Below are 14816 nucleotides of genomic sequence, written 5' to 3'. Positions count from 1 at the left end.
TAATAGATATGCCACTTAATAGCTGCCAGGAAGAGAGAAAATATCGAATGCATGGCCTCAAAGATAGAGAAAATTCAATGGAGGATGCTTTTAACGATATCAAAGTCATTCAAAGGCCAAAATTCTAATGTAAGACTATACAGTGTCCCAGCAATATTGAGATGGCTGCTGACTGCCTTGGAACTGCCTCTGTTTCATCATTTCCTTGCTGAAAGTCGTTGTGATGATAAAAGAGTAAAGCCTGCTTTGATGGAAGTAAGTCCAATATTGGACGAGGCAATAAAGACAAAGAGAAGATCTAAACAAGATTAATATAGGATATTGGGTCCAACAAAGAGTATAGAGAGAGTAGTATACTTTCTCAAAGAACAGAAAAAGGCATTATAGCGATGAAAGAGCTTCATTTTCTCATTGCTCCCAATAACCAACATAGCTGGCTTGTTCCTCAGTATAAAAAGACTCGACGTCCTCGTCTCGAGTCTACCTCACCACCAGGAGTATCATTCAGAAAATCATTCTCTCTAAAACAAGACAAACAGCAAACTACATAGCATACTCAGTATACCACATTTCGACAGGAACATCCATTCACTTCACCCGTCATCATGCCCTATTACCAGGCCAGTGTGTTTCAGTCGAACCAGCTCGAGCATGGTACCCGGTTCCATTTCAGGGACCCCCACGACAGCCAGCCAGGTTGGATTTGGGGTACTATAGCTCTCCCTGATACTATGGACCTTGCAACCAATGACAAGGACATTATCATGCATATATGGGAGAGCATCGAAGCTGGCCTTGTTAACTGGGGCAATAGTGCAATGCACGGCCTGGGGATCAGGTGCATATCCTTTCCGATCCAGCTAGACACCCCCGGCAAGGTCTTGATTTGTTGATGCTTCAGATTCAGTCCGTTGCACTATGGTATGCGGAATACATCATCATGGGCAGTATTACTATTGACAAAGGCATGCTTTTCATGTTCTGCGAGGGACCCCCAGAGCGTGAGGATCAGCTCTTGATTGAGCCTCTGCACTGGGGTAAGCCGGAGTATGCGGTTGCGAATCCGTGGTGTACGACTACTGAGCTACAGGATTAGGGTGAAGCGGTGTTTGTGATGATTGGGATATTTGATTTTCTTCCCTAGAACGTTTTGTTAGATTGATAGATCAATTATTTTGAATAAAAAATGAGAGAGAAAACATGGTAACCCAAGTAAATGAGTAGTATGAAAGTCTAGAATTTGCTGCAGTAACGCCAGTATGATACAATTGGAAATCAAAGATAGATTATCAAGTCTCTATTGACGAGACTTTAAATCCACCGCGACTGTCTCGCCTTTCTCTCGCGCTCTCTCCTTTTCTGCATGAGAGTATATCCACATCCAGCACCCGCCACATACCCACCTAGATGGGCAGCGTGGTCCATCTTGGTCAGCCGGGAGAGGGGCCAAGCGCGGAATAAGAATGCGGGAGCGAGCAAGCTGAAGATCTCGGTGCCGACTAAACAGGTAAGGAAAACCCAGCCGTAGGTCCAAACCTTTTCTTGGAGCCCCGGGGGAAGAATCCACACAGTGAGTTTGTCACTAGGAAGGGTCAGTATAGGTACTACGTGGATAACAGCCGGAGGGATGGTGGGGGACAAACTTGAAGTGAGACATGCACCATGCAGCGACGATACCGCTGGTTGCGGCACTGGCTCCAAGGGAGGTCATGCCCAGGCGGCCAAAGATGACGCTGCGTGTCAATGAGAAGACAGATCCCATGACACCGGAAGCGAAGTAGATGGCCAAAAAGTTTCCACGGCCAATTTCATCGTGAACTGTAAAGAAGGTTAGAAGATTTATTTCCTCGTGCTTCTACTAGCCACAATGCATACCTCTGGTTCCCATAAGCCCCAGGACCATCATATTAGTTCCAAGATGTCTCCATGTCTGATGACTGAATGTGCTTCCAATCATACCCAGTGAGCTGGGATAAAAGGGAACGATGACGAAGTACCGGTTGAGCAGTCTCCACGCGGGGGGTACGAATTTCCATAGCAAAGTGACTGCTACATTAGCCGCCACAATGGTGCCCACAGTAGCAACAGCAGGGGGTACATCCGGCATCAAACGGTCCTTTCGTGCCGGGAACTCGTATTTTTGAGCATAGGTATAGCATAAGGCGAGAACCACGATTGAGAACAGAAGCGGAGCAAGCAGACGTTGAGACTGCAAGTTCAAACATGGTTAACAACCAAACAATTCAACAAAGCGGGCCTTTCTTACATTGGTGATGTTCATAGACTCAGGACTCTCGTTGGTAGCAGCAATATGATGCTTCTGGACCCAAGCGAGATACGGCCTCTCGATAGGATCCGCACGAGGACGAGCTAAAAATGTCAATACCAATTTCAAGCACCCAAACTTGAATTGTAGTCAACATACCCTCAGTGAGTGCAGCCTCTTGGTACTGCTGCAGGGAAGTGTTCTTCCCAAACTCCCGCTTCAACCGTTCCTGTTCTTCTTTCTCGCCATCTAGCCACTCCTGCCTTTTCCGTTCCTGTTCGGCCAACAAACGCTTCTCATTCATCTCGCGAGCTTCCTTTAGAACACTCTTACCGTAAGGAGAGCCCTCCTCTCCAAGCTCAGCGTCATAGGAACCACTTTGCGGCTTATACAAACCCAGCTTCTCAGCGCGGCGTACGAGCTTCTCTTCCTCTGCACGCTCCTCACGCTCAATGCGGGCGAAGATAGCAGCATCCTCGTCGATAGGGTATTCATCGCGGAGCCATTCCAGAGCCGTATCAAACTGCTGCTTGGTGATAGCGCGGGCAATGTCAATTGGTAAGTCCGCATCGAGTGTGCCGGTCAAACGGTGGCCGTGCAGGACGGCCAGAATACGGTTTCCCAGCTTTGCGTTGAACTTGACGGGACCAAAGATGGCTTTGATCTCGGCATCGGAGAAGGGCTTTTGGCGAGGGGGATCTCCGAGGGATCCGATTTAGGCTTTGGCTTTGGAGATGCGGCGGATGTACGTTTTAAGCGGCGGGGTGTAGAGACCGGGTTGAATCGTTGTGAGGATATCGGGGTAGGAGTAGGTCGAGACGAACGAGGGAATATCTGGGACAGAAGGCTCGGGATTGGTAACGTGGATTGGCGCGATGTGCCATACATGCGCCATGGGGTAATGCGGAGATCGCGACTGGTAGGCCGGAATGTTACTGGCAGCACGGAGGTGCGGAGCCCTGGGCAGGGAGCCCGCCATACGGCCCAGACCGCATTGCTCATATCCTGTGGCTGGCGAGCGAGAGTTCGGAGAGCACCACGAAATATGGGGTGGTGGTTGATTGTTCGGGGATCTTTTTGGTAGCCGGCTGCAGAGTTGTTCCGAGACCGCGATTGCATGTACGAAGCAAGAAGATGGAGGGGAATTGTTGGAATGTGCTTTGTTCTCTAGGTATAGTATTAGCTTGATACATCTAATCGAATTTTATATTCATCCTACAATCCCCCCAAAAAATTCCAACCCAATCTCAACATCTACAAGCACATTTCCCATCTGATATATCTCCAGCTGATCTATATATGGATCCCACGTGATGATAAGGTGATAACAATCTAAACAGATCAGCCCGCATCATTCCCAACTCTTTGCCTTCAACCCATCACAAGACAAACATCGAAATGTCCACTGAATCCCTCCCTATAACCCCAGGAGCCTTTGCCGAAGCAATCAAAGAGCTCCCTCTCGCAGTCCTCTACAGCAAAGTCTCCGAGCTCACAAACTCCATCGCACACCTGCACCGCTCGAACGCCGAGCTCCGTGCATTCTTAGCAGAAAGCAACGACTCAGAAGAAGACAAGAAGGAGATAGAAGGTTATGTCACCGAAAACGAGGGTGTGGCAGTGTCCATGAATGAGCGGATCTCGTTACTGAAGACCGAGGTCGAGAATCGTGGACAGCCTTGGATTGAGCTTGATGAGCTTAAGATCGACAAGGGACAGGACGCATTGACAGATGTTCCGGTGACAAATGGACATGTAGCTGAGACCGAGAATGGGACTGGATCTGAGCCTGGGCCTGGGCCTGGGGCTGAGACGGGTGCAGGACGGGAGTCCAATGATCGGGATGATGGGGATGGGGTCTATCTGTGACCAATTCTGTGGGTCCTCTAAGCGCGGCTGGCTTCTTTAAGCTAGCTTGGACTGCTCAAATCTTCAAACGCATCATCACCAGTGCGTGCGTGGCTCTCAGCCACTGCTATTTGCGGGCGCTTTGCTGCATTTGCTTGTGGGTCGAAGATCGACTTTTGTCAATTGGCTATGTTTCACAGCATCCATACTTCGCGGTACGATGTATACAACATACGCCCGAACCATAGCGATGGTCTTCCCAGTCAATGACTATCCCCAAGCCTGAGGGACTGCCCAAATATTTTGCAGCGCTAGATACGCTCAAGTCCCAGGGCCCAAAACGAAATGTATCTATTGGATCATTTACAACCCCAAGTCTTATGTGTTATGGAATAACGATCAGATGAATGTATTGCAATGAGTAGATAAAAAACATGCAATGACCAGCCGATGCTGGATGAGAATATGCAAGATCATCAAGTAAAATAGTTCACAGCGCATGCTAAATGCTTAATCAAAGCTCCGGCTCTGTGTCATATCATCACAAATTCGCCCATTTTTTTTAGATGGAAGAAGGAGAAAGCAGAATATGAGCAAAGTAAGACAGCGCGGCCCAACGCCAGGTTAGCGGACATGTCATGGTCATCAATGTAAAAACAAGAAGGTGCAGCTCCAGACCCGTGGAGCTCAAGTGGCGGCCTGCTGGGCCCAGTGGCCGCCATTAAGCGCCTCTGGGGGAACCCGCTGTTGCTTGATGAACAACTCAATCAAAGGCTGCATGGGCTCCATCTCCTTATCGGACACAAGCCCGTAGTACTTGGAGACCGTCACAAAGTGAACGAAGCACATGTTCAGGACATCATGCTTGTTAATGTGCCAAAAGGGGTTAAGCCAATGAGCATGGTACAGATGAGCGTAGCAGCGGAACATCTGCTTCATGATACCTTGACAGTCCTTATAAAAGGTTGGCGGGAAGCCACTAGACTTGCCGATCCATTCATCTGGGTTGGCAGGGTCGGAGGGAGTTGTGGATGCGCCGTTAGCCTCTTTGATGGCCGATGTCTCGGGAGTGCCGTTGACCTTTTCAGTGGGGAACATAACAGGGTCGTGAATTTTGCTGACAATCCATTTCTCGACGCGGTTGATAAACTTTGGGGCGGAGATTTTGGCGGCGCGGCCGTCAACAAGCCAGGTATAGGTCAGCCTTTCGGAATCGTTAGCTCAGTTCATAGTTTACCCCGCCATAACCACATACCGTCCAGCGGACATTGTTGGACAAGTGTTTTCATTGCAAATAGGAAGCCCGGTCACACTGTTCACCTCCTGGATCACCTGGAGCATGCCGTGGAGTAGACGATATTGTTCAACAACTGAAGTGGAAACATATTAGCCTCCCGGTCTTGAGATAAGCTTCCGCGTTGCTTACTCTGGTGAGCTAGCCACTCGCCCAGTTCCACATTCTTCGGGCAAGCACAGAGCGTCAAAAAGTTGCCCCTCACATTCAGCGGGGCATACTTCTCCTGGAAGAAGTACTTGGGCCCCTCGGGGTCGTTCGCTTGAGTCTCCACTGACAGACTGCTGGAAATCGAGGGCGAATTCGACATAGTGGCTTGGTGCTGAGGGGTCGAGGATTGTGCTGGGCTTTTAGGGGGATTGTTGCTCTTATTGTTTCCTCCCCGGCCAAATCCTTGGCGACTGTATTCAAAAATAGAGTTAGCGGACGATCGTAGCGAGGTATAGCTGTTGAAGAAGAAAGAGAAAATATATAGAAGAAGCAAGGGTAGATGTGAACAATAAAAAGGAGGCCAGGGCATATATTAGACTTTCAGACATGGAATGCTCCTTTGTATTTGTGGCGCCGGGGGGTTCTTCGTGCAGTATGAGGGGGTAAATGTAGTAGAGAGATTGAACTGCCGATTGCAACATGTCCACAATGGTACAACATCACTTACACGCTCTGGAAGAAGGTCGCCATCTTGAAATTGATCTGCGATGCTTCAAATTAAGAAAATAACGGGGATGAGGGACGAGACGGTGAGATGCCCACACGTTGAGGATCCCCTTTTGGTCTGGGCCATCGAGACGCTAGTCCTGTTTGGGTCCGGAGTCGGAGAATATATATCCCCGCGCGTCAATTGAATTATGGGAGCTCGTGAACGAGCCGATAGAACAATTGTCAATACATTACTGACGATATATCGCATCGCTCACTGCCGATATAATATTAAGAACGCCTTCAATCCCTTCTTTATTGCCACTCACATCATCACATATCTACCGAACCTGCAACAACAATAAATTCCATACACCATGTCCTCCGATGAGGAGGGCGTCCGACGCCCTAGCAATGGCAATGAGAGTCCTGCGCACAGCAATGCCAATGATTCTGGCGCCGACCAAATGGATGAAGGCGATGATCTTTTCGGGTCGGATGGAGAGGGTGGACTCGATGACATTGAGTATGCAAACCGCACCAAAACGACAAGAGCTAAATGCTAATATATTGCTAGACCCCACCGCAACCTAGATGATGAGCAACTTGACTCAGGTGACGATGAGCACCGCTATGATCGGCGCGAAGACCGAATGGACGATGTGGCTCAGGAGGAGCAGGAAGTCAATATCATTGAGCAGGACCTTGCTCGGGCGCCAATGCCGTTAACCAACGATGGAGAGGTGGGAGCTTCTACTCCAAAACCTTTGAGGTTGATCTAACTTCTAGTAACAGGTTTACACCATGCGTGTGCCGGATTTCCTCTCAATCGAGGGAGAGGAATTCAACCCTGAAACTTACGTCCCACCACCTTACCAGACCGCTGCTACCTCCCTATGCTGGCGTAAGGATCCCGCAGATGGGTCCCTCTTGCAGTCCAATGCCCGCATGATCAAATGGGAGGATGGCTCTATCACTCTCCAACTCGCATCCGCACCCCTTGAGCAATACCGCATCGCATCCAAACCCCTCGCACCTCTCACCAAGTCCGGCGACTATGACCACAAGCTGGACTCCCACGTGTATCTCGCAGCTGGACTGGAAACAGCTCAAGTATTCCGATTGAGCTCACATGTCACCCAAGGTCTGACTATTCTCCCGACCACCTTGGAGACGGACGATGCCGTTCAGCGGTTGCAAGAACAGCTGGCGGCTGCTGCTCGTGGTAGCAAGCAGACCGCAGCTGGCACTGCGCCGCGCTATGAACTAACAGAGGATCCCGAGTTGGCTGCTAGACGCGCTGAAATGATGGAAAAGGAAGCTATCAAGGCCGAGCGTCGTCGCCAGCAGCTTGCTGATCGCGAGGCCGACCGCGGTCGCCGCCATGGCGCCAGCCGTCCTACCGGTCTTAGTGTCGGTGGTCTTGAAGATAGCAGTTTGCTTACAACTCGTCCGCGTGCCAAGCCTCGCCGCCAAAACCGTCGCGGTGAAATTTACACTGACGACGAAGAGGACTACTCTCGTGGTGCTCGTAACAGAGAAGACGAGTACGATGAGGACGATGGATTCTTGGTTGGCAGCGACGAGGAGCTTGAGGAAGAAGCCGAAGATGAGGAAGAGGAGCTAGAGGACGATGACATGGACGCTGAAGGTGAAGACGACGTGGAGGCTGCACCTGCGAAAGCTTCCCGTAGCAAGCCTGAGCCCCAAGCCAGGGCTGGTACGCCTCCTGCCCGAAAGAAGAACCGCTACGTGGTCGACGACGAGGATGACGAATGAGCTTGTGTCACTCCACTTCTCTCGCGTGTTCTTTCTTTTTTCTTACGCTCTTCAATGCAGTTTTCTTGTTACATATCCACATGGTCCGGCGTCATTTACACGGACAGGCATTCGAGGGACAATGGGGCTCATTTCACTCTGACTTGATGCTTGTACAACAAAAATTAATGAAATGGTCAATGACATATCTAGCTTCGTGCCAGCGAAGTAATGTAGATTTGTATGGTATCTCATGCCAAATGGTATACAACAATAACTCCACATAGTCTCAGACATATCCAGAGTGCAAAAACCAGATAACCGATCCCAACCTATAATTAAGCAAATTTATTCATGCATGATGTGCACCCATATGTGTGTTGTTGCCTGCACTGATCGGCTCAACGCCCTCGGGATATTCCGAAGGATCGAAGTTGAATTTAGCGATCACTTCCCTAGAACTTTTAATCAAACGAAGGCATAAAAATTTATTCTCACCGGGCCCATCCTGATCCTGTGACTGATATGGTTCCGAGAAGGAGGACACTGTGTTCCACTGTCCAGGTTGGTTTTTTCCAAGTGGATGTTGCCCAGGTTCATGCCAGCGGCGTTGCCGATCTTCGAGTTCGCCAATCATAGACAGTAGGTCTGGCTGCTCAGAACAAGGGATCATAGCACCTGGCCCGATGGGACCACCAATGACAGCGCGGCGAACCACCTGTCGAAGCCATGATTTCCAAACTTGGGTAGGGTCAGGGCTTTGATGCGCCTCAGACAAGAAGTGTGGAGGCGCAGACTGCATCCCCAGTTCAGTAGCGTCGGCTTGCGAGACGCGCAGCCACGAGTCCGCGACAACTGTTAATAGAGTCCCTAGGAACATGATATTTTGAAACCCCGTTGAGAAGGCCTTAGGACACACTTGGCAGCGGATCACGTCTCGCGCTGTCCGTGCAGCGATATATAGCGAGCATAGAGTGTGTGAGTTGACGGGGAAAGATGATAGTGATGTCATATGGCTGAGGCTTAGGTAGAGATATGACAGACACGTACACCCAGGTGTTGCGGAGTCGGAGGAAACGGAGGCGGCAGGTGAGAGCGGGAGGGAGGGCGAGGGTGGAAAAAGTGTAGGGATAGGAAATGGCAACGACAGTGGCATTGGCATTGGCATAGCCGTGGCTTCAGAGACAGTTGAGAAATCTGGCCAGGGAGAAGATGACGGGAAGACAGGAAGGTTTGGTGGTTTCAAAAGGTCTGGCTTCCAGGTATGGTTATGGTCATCATAGCCTGACAATAGATCTGCAGGCTGGGACTGTGGTGAATTCGTGTTGGTACCAGGCCGCCAGAAGAATTGTGGACAAAGATGATCAGCATCTGGGAAATTGCTTATGCTTGGACTCATTCCTGATGAAGATTGTTGCGAGTCCTCTGGACTTGGCCAAATTTCAGCCCCAGATATCGGTGGGAAGTCGACCCCCTCATCATCTGTCCGTGTCCGTTTCTTAGGCGGTCGGCCCATCTGTTTTTGTATGGAATAGTTGCAAGAGAGTGACTGTTTGGTACATCGCGAACATCCTGTCGGCTCTCCGGAGCATTTGAGCTTCCGCTTTCCTATTGAACAGTCGACTAGTCAGTGAGAGTTGTGTGACATCGGTCTGTGGGACATACTACACTCGTCGCATGCTGCATGTCTTTTTGCCTCTGGGGATTCATTTACAGGCACAGGAGGCACTCCCTCATACTCAGGTGGGAGCGGCATAGCTTGATGATATTCTCGATTAAAAAAGCCCTTCAATAGATAGAAAACATTCCAAAATGGTTGGCCTGTCATAGATAGGCCCGATAAGCCGGGGGCGGTCATGTGGGCGGTGAGCGGTGAATGCCTGCGAGAAATTATCCAAAAAAAAAATCCATGGATCTACTGCAGTAAGACAACACCCGCTAAACAGCACCATGAACCCCAAGGCGGCTTCAAAGAAGCGCAAGGCTGTCACTCGTGATGTGGAGGAGGAAGCTGGTGTCTTTTCCGGCGACGAATTGAGCAAAGGTAACCTTGATGGATCCTTGTCGGACACCGCCAACGATCTTTCGGGCAGCGAGGACGATGACAGTGACTCGGAAGTTGAGCTGGTCAACGACTTCAGCGACTCGGAAGATGATGAAGAGGAATTGGATAGCGATGAAATTCCCTCTGATACAGAAGAAATTAAGCCAGCTGCCGGTGAACCTAACTTCCGCATCGTGAAGGACGCCAACGGAAACGACCGCTACCTCTGGGATGAAATTCACCCGGACGATAACTCTGAACTATCCGAAGTTGATGAAAATGCCAACACCATTGGCGACATTCCGCTGAAGTTCTACGACGAATACCCCCATATTGGTTACGACATCAATGGAAAGAAAATTATGCGTCCTGCCAAGGGCGAGGCCCTGGATGCATTGTTAGACAGCATTGAAATCCCCAAGGGCTGGACCGGTATGACTGACCCTCAGACCGGCAAGCCTCTGGAGCTCAGCCAGGAGGAATTGGAATTGCTCCGCAAGGTGCAGATGAATGAGGTTCCTTCCGAGGGCTACGACCCATATGAGCCTTTGGTGGAATGGTTTAGCAGTCAAAAGGAGATCATGCCATTGAGCGCTGCTCCCGAGCCCAAGCGCCGTTTCGTGCCATCCAAGCACGAGCAGAAGCGTGTGATGAAGCTTGTGAAGGCCATCCGCGAGGGCCGCATTCTTCCTTACAAGGCGCCAGAAGAGAGGGAAGAGAAGGATGAGGAACTCATCAACTACGACCTGTGGGCTGACGAGGTTGAGCGCCCTGACCACATTATGCACATCCCGGCGCCTAAACTCCCACCTCCTGGTTACGAGGAGAGTTACCACCCGCCTGCTGAGTACCTGCCCGATAACAAGGAACGCAAGGAATGGGAGCAGACAGATCCCGAAGATCGCGAGAAGGATTTCCTGCCCAACGACTTTGGCTCCCTACGCAGAGTTCCTGGATACGACAACTTCGTCCAGGAGAAATTCGAGCGTTGCTTGGATCTCTACCTCGCTCCGCGTGTGCGTCGTAGCAAGCTGAACATCGACCCCGAGAGTCTCTTGCCCAAGCTTCCCAGCCCCGAGGAGCTCAAGCCTTTCCCCACTGCCTGTGCCACAGTCTTCCGCGGACATAAGGGCCGTGTGCGCTCTGTGAACGTGGACCCAACTGGAGTCTGGCTGGCCACTGGTGGCGATGATGGTACCGTCCGTGTCTGGGAACTCCTCACAGGTCGCCAACTGTGGAGCGTGAAGCTCAGCGATGATGAGGCGGTCAACACTGTCCGCTGGCGTCCGGGCAAGGACGCCGTCGTCCTCGCTGCCACCGCAGGAGACGATATCTTCCTTGCCGTGCCCCCTATCGTCAACCCCGAAATTGAGAAGGCCAGTTTAGATCTCCTCGACGCAGGCTGGGGTTTCGCCGCCTCTCGGCCGGCCCCCAGTGCCTCAGAGGAAGGCAAGAAGAACACAGCCCCGACCTGGATCCGTCCCGAGTCGGCTCTTGTGGACGCCGGTGTGTGCGTCGTCATTCCCCTCCGTTACGTGCCCAAGACAATCTCGTGGCACCGCCGCGGCGACTACTTCGTGACAGTCTGCTCGGGCGCCTCGACACCCGCCTCCGTCGCAATCTCCATCCACACAGTCAGCAAACACCTGACGCAATTCCCCTTCAAGCGTCGCCTCAAGGGCGGTGGTCCCCCCCAGACTGCCCACTTCCACCCGTCGAAACCTATCCTCTTCGTCGCCAATCAGCGCTCGATCCGCGCCTATGATCTCTCCCGCCAGCTTCTCGTCAAGATCTTGCAGCCTGGTGCGCGCTGGATCTCGTCCTTCGACATCCACCCGACCTCTTCCAGCGCATCCGGCGGTGACAACATTATCGTCGGCTCGTACGATCGTCGTCTGCTCTGGCACGATCTTGACCTCTCCCAGCGACCCTACAAGACCCTCCGCTACCACCGCAAGGCTATCCGCGCCGTCAAGTTCCACCCCAGTGGCCGCTACCCCCTCTTCGCAGATGCTTCCGACGATGGATCCTTGCAGATCTTCCATGGCAGCGTCACTGGAGACATGCTTAGCAATGCTACCATTGTGCCGCTCAAGGTTCTCAAGGGCCACAAGATTACTGGCGAGCTGGGTGTCTTGGATATCGACTGGCACCCCCGCGAAGCGTGGGCTGTCAGTGCCGGTGCCGATGGAACCTGTCGCTTGTGGATGTAATCTTGAGATGCTGTTGCATGATGTCAAACATTTTTCTGGGCGTTTTATCTCCATTTATTTTTGTGCATAATCTTTCTTTTGTATAGGTATATTACAAAAAAGTTGTTCCCTTTAACGTTTTCTACCTCGTATCATATCAACATAGAATTTGGGATCTATCGCTATTAGTAGTAGTCCAAGGGAAGTATGAATGAATTGAATGTTCGATCAAATAGCCAATGTTCAAGGTATCTATGTCCACGATCCCAACCAAGAAAAAATGGGAGAAAAAAAAAAATCTAGATCTAAATATGTATATCCCAAGAGAAGTGCATATGCAAACCAGCCAACTTAGACAACGCCACCACTCCAGTCCCTGCGTAGCTTCTCATACTTTCTCAAATCCGTGACACTGGGCCGAATGAACGCCTTCGCAGCAACAAAGTCAACCAACTTGATAGTATCACGACGCTTGATAGCAGAGTAACCAGCACGACGCAACAAACTGCCCAAATCAGCACCACTGAAGCCCTCACACTCTTCAGCGAGTTTGCGCAACTCATCATCAAACTCAATGGACAACTTCCGGAGAAGAGTCTGCAAGATATCGACACGCTCGAGGGGCGTGGGCAAGTTCACAAAGAGCAGGGTCTCAAGACGACCAGGACGCAGCATAGCAGGGTCAATGATATCAGGCCGATTAGTAGCAGCGATAACATAGATACCTTGACGGCTACTACCGAGACCATCAAGTTCCGTGAGGAGGGTGTTGACAACACGGGCAGAGGCCTCGGAGAGCGTATCATCACGACGGGGCACGAGGGCGTCGAGTTCATCGAAGAAGATGACACAGGGCACGGAGGAGCGAGCACGGACAAAGACCTGGCGAACTGCGCGCTCAGATTCACCAACAAACTTGTTGAGTAATTCTGGGCCCTTGACGCTGATGAAGTTTGCGCGGGACTCGTTGGCAACGGCCTTTGCGAGGAGGGTTTTACCGCAACCGGGCGGGCCCCAGAGGAGGACACCAGTTGGTGCGGTGATACCGACGTTGGCGTAAATATCGGGGTTCTTGATTGGTTCGACGATGGCAGTGACAAGCTCCTCGCGGATACCGCCAAGGGCACCAATATCAGCCCATGTTGTGTCAGGGATTGTGGCGAAGCCCTCGCGCTTGGAGGAGGGCTGGATCTTGGGGAGGGCTGTGAAGAAGTCTGCGTTGGAGACGAGCACGACTTCTGCTTCATCGCCAAGGGGTGTTTCTTTGGCGTGAACGATGAGGCGACGGAGGTCACGAACTCGTGGGCTGATATCTTCTTCGCCTTCGATTTCCATCTCCATTTCTTCGCCGCTGTTCGACTTGAGGATCGCGAGGTACCGCTTGATGGCGGCCGAGCCGGCGGTCGAGACGAGGTCGTTAAGATCGGCGCCCACGAAGCCGGGGGTACGTTTAGCTAGCGTCTTGAGGTCGATATCATCGGCCAGGCGCATCTTACGTGTTAGTGCGTGTAAAATCTGTTCTCTGACTGGCTCCGAGGGCACGGTCATGTTGATTTCCTTATCGAAACGGCCACCACGGCGCAGAGCGGCATCGAGACTGTCTGGGCGGTTGGTTGCTGCAAGTACGATAACGGGTTTTCCATCTGTCTTTTCAAGGGCGATATCGTCCATGCAGGTCAGAAGCTGGGCGACAATTCGCTTCTCCATCTCTCTCTGGGCACTCTCGCGCTTTGGTGTAATCGCATCGATCTCATCGATGAAAATGAGACAGGGCGCAAGGCGCTTGGCTTCTTCGAAGTACTCGCGCAAAGCTTTCTCGGATTCACCCGACATTCCTGACACGACCGAAGGCGCAGAGATTGAAATGAATGGCACACCCAGCTCTGCTGCAAAAGCATTCGCAATCAGCGTCTTACCACAACCTGGCGGGCCATGTAGCAATACTCCACGCGGCGGCTGCACGTTTGAGGATAGAAAGACCTGCGGCCGGGTCATGGGTAGAATAACCAAATCCCCAAGTTCCTGGACAACATCATCCAGTCCACCCAAATCGGCGAGACTGACATGTGTTGGTGGTGAGCGATCCGCAGGCTCGGCCTTGCGTCGCTTGGACACAGATTCTCCGCCATGTGTTCTTCTCTTTGAGGATGTGGGTGCCGGGCTGGCGGTGGATTCGGCGGTCTTTTTGGCCTTTGCTACTGCCCAGGAGCCGATGACGCTCTGGTTCATTCCATTGGGTTCCTGTTATGACAATTCCAATCAGCACTTCCGTCCCATTCAAGCATGATATGCGCAGTGTATAACGTACCGCTGCGGGAGGCTCCTCGAGTCCCTCAAAGTCTCCCTCCATGGAATCCTCATCATCTTCACCCATATCAGCCTTGACAACCTCCAACACCCGCTCCAGACTGTCCTCAATGAGTCTCTTTGGTTTCCGGTTCAGGCTCGAATTGGATTTCTTAATTGTGTCATAAATCGTCGGGACCGATAGTCGAATGCGACCAGTCTCGGGCTGGTCGTCAATGATCTTGCGCACGACCTGGTAGACCTGTTTTGATGAGCGAAAGCCAACTGGACTTGAGTCTGAATACATACCTCACGGTCCAGGCCCTGACTGAGGGTCGGCCTGCCACCCTTCCTTGGAGGCATGATTGAATTATTGTTGTTCCTAAAAAAAAAAGACCGCGGGCCCGAAATTTCGGAGATGGAAACATTTGAAAGATCGGCTGAAAATTACACGTAATTACGGGCCCATTACATAACGTCATCCATGTC

At 51.4% G+C, this 14816-nt stretch overlaps 8 protein-coding genes across 8 annotated transcripts; 4 read left to right on the top strand and 4 right to left on the bottom strand.

Moving 5' to 3' along the window:
- Positions 1-605: 605 nt before the first annotated feature.
- N7500_008820 (uncharacterized protein) lies at positions 606-1096 on the top strand (the record flags this gene model as incomplete). Its single annotated transcript, XM_056679964.1, has 2 exons — positions 606-838; positions 865-1096. 2 exons carry the CDS (start codon positions 606-608, stop codon positions 1094-1096), a joined length of 465 nt encoding a protein of 154 aa, XP_056530336.1.
- Positions 1097-1311: 215 nt separating this feature from the next.
- N7500_008819 (rhomboid protease PCP1) lies at positions 1312-3385 on the bottom strand (the record flags this gene model as incomplete). The annotated part of the gene is made up of 6 exons (XM_056679963.1): positions 1312-1582; positions 1644-1818; positions 1876-2209; positions 2267-2370; positions 2426-2965; positions 3016-3385. 6 exons carry the CDS (start codon positions 3383-3385, stop codon positions 1312-1314), a joined length of 1794 nt encoding a protein of 597 aa, XP_056530335.1.
- A 279-nt stretch (positions 3386-3664) lies between these two features.
- Positions 3665-4135, top strand: N7500_008818 (uncharacterized protein; the record flags this gene model as incomplete). Its single annotated transcript, XM_056679962.1, has 1 exon — positions 3665-4135. The coding sequence occupies one exon, from the start codon at positions 3665-3667 to the stop codon at positions 4133-4135; it is 471 nt and encodes a 156-aa protein (XP_056530334.1).
- Positions 4136-4801: 666 nt separating this feature from the next.
- On the bottom strand, positions 4802-6089 carry N7500_008817 (Mob1/phocein family protein; the record flags this gene model as incomplete). The annotated part of the gene is made up of 4 exons (XM_056679961.1): positions 4802-5318; positions 5370-5484; positions 5541-5809; positions 6067-6089. The coding sequence occupies 4 exons, from the start codon at positions 6087-6089 to the stop codon at positions 4802-4804; spliced, it is 924 nt and encodes a 307-aa protein (XP_056530333.1).
- A 335-nt stretch (positions 6090-6424) lies between these two features.
- Positions 6425-7826, top strand: N7500_008816 (Paf1-complex subunit LEO1; the record flags this gene model as incomplete). The annotated part of the gene is made up of 3 exons (XM_056679960.1): positions 6425-6573; positions 6625-6790; positions 6843-7826. The coding sequence occupies 3 exons, from the start codon at positions 6425-6427 to the stop codon at positions 7824-7826; spliced, it is 1299 nt and encodes a 432-aa protein (XP_056530332.1).
- A 331-nt stretch (positions 7827-8157) lies between these two features.
- Positions 8158-9561, bottom strand: N7500_008815 (Zn(II)2Cys6 transcription factor rglT; the record flags this gene model as incomplete). The annotated part of the gene is made up of 2 exons (XM_056679959.1): positions 8158-9413; positions 9471-9561. The coding sequence occupies 2 exons, from the start codon at positions 9559-9561 to the stop codon at positions 8158-8160; spliced, it is 1347 nt and encodes a 448-aa protein (XP_056530331.1).
- A 194-nt stretch (positions 9562-9755) lies between these two features.
- Positions 9756-12062, top strand: erb1 (ribosome biogenesis protein ERB1; the record flags this gene model as incomplete). The annotated part of the gene is made up of 1 exon (XM_056679958.1): positions 9756-12062. The coding sequence occupies one exon, from the start codon at positions 9756-9758 to the stop codon at positions 12060-12062; it is 2307 nt and encodes a 768-aa protein (XP_056530330.1).
- Positions 12063-12392: 330 nt separating this feature from the next.
- On the bottom strand, positions 12393-14690 carry N7500_008813 (putative AAA family ATPase/60S ribosome export protein Rix7; the record flags this gene model as incomplete). Its single annotated transcript, XM_056679957.1, has 3 exons — positions 12393-14282; positions 14350-14589; positions 14637-14690. 3 exons carry the CDS (start codon positions 14688-14690, stop codon positions 12393-12395), a joined length of 2184 nt encoding a protein of 727 aa, XP_056530329.1.
- Between the last annotated feature and the right edge of the window lie 126 nt (positions 14691-14816).

This window comes from Penicillium coprophilum, assembly GCF_028826855.1.
Source record: "Penicillium coprophilum strain IBT 35676 chromosome Unknown utg000005l_segment0_segment0, whole genome shotgun sequence".
NCBI lineage: Eukaryota > Fungi > Ascomycota > Eurotiomycetes > Eurotiales > Aspergillaceae > Penicillium > Penicillium coprophilum.
The sequence above is the reverse complement of the archived record's forward strand: the minus strand, read 5'-3'. Positions and strand labels throughout refer to the sequence as shown.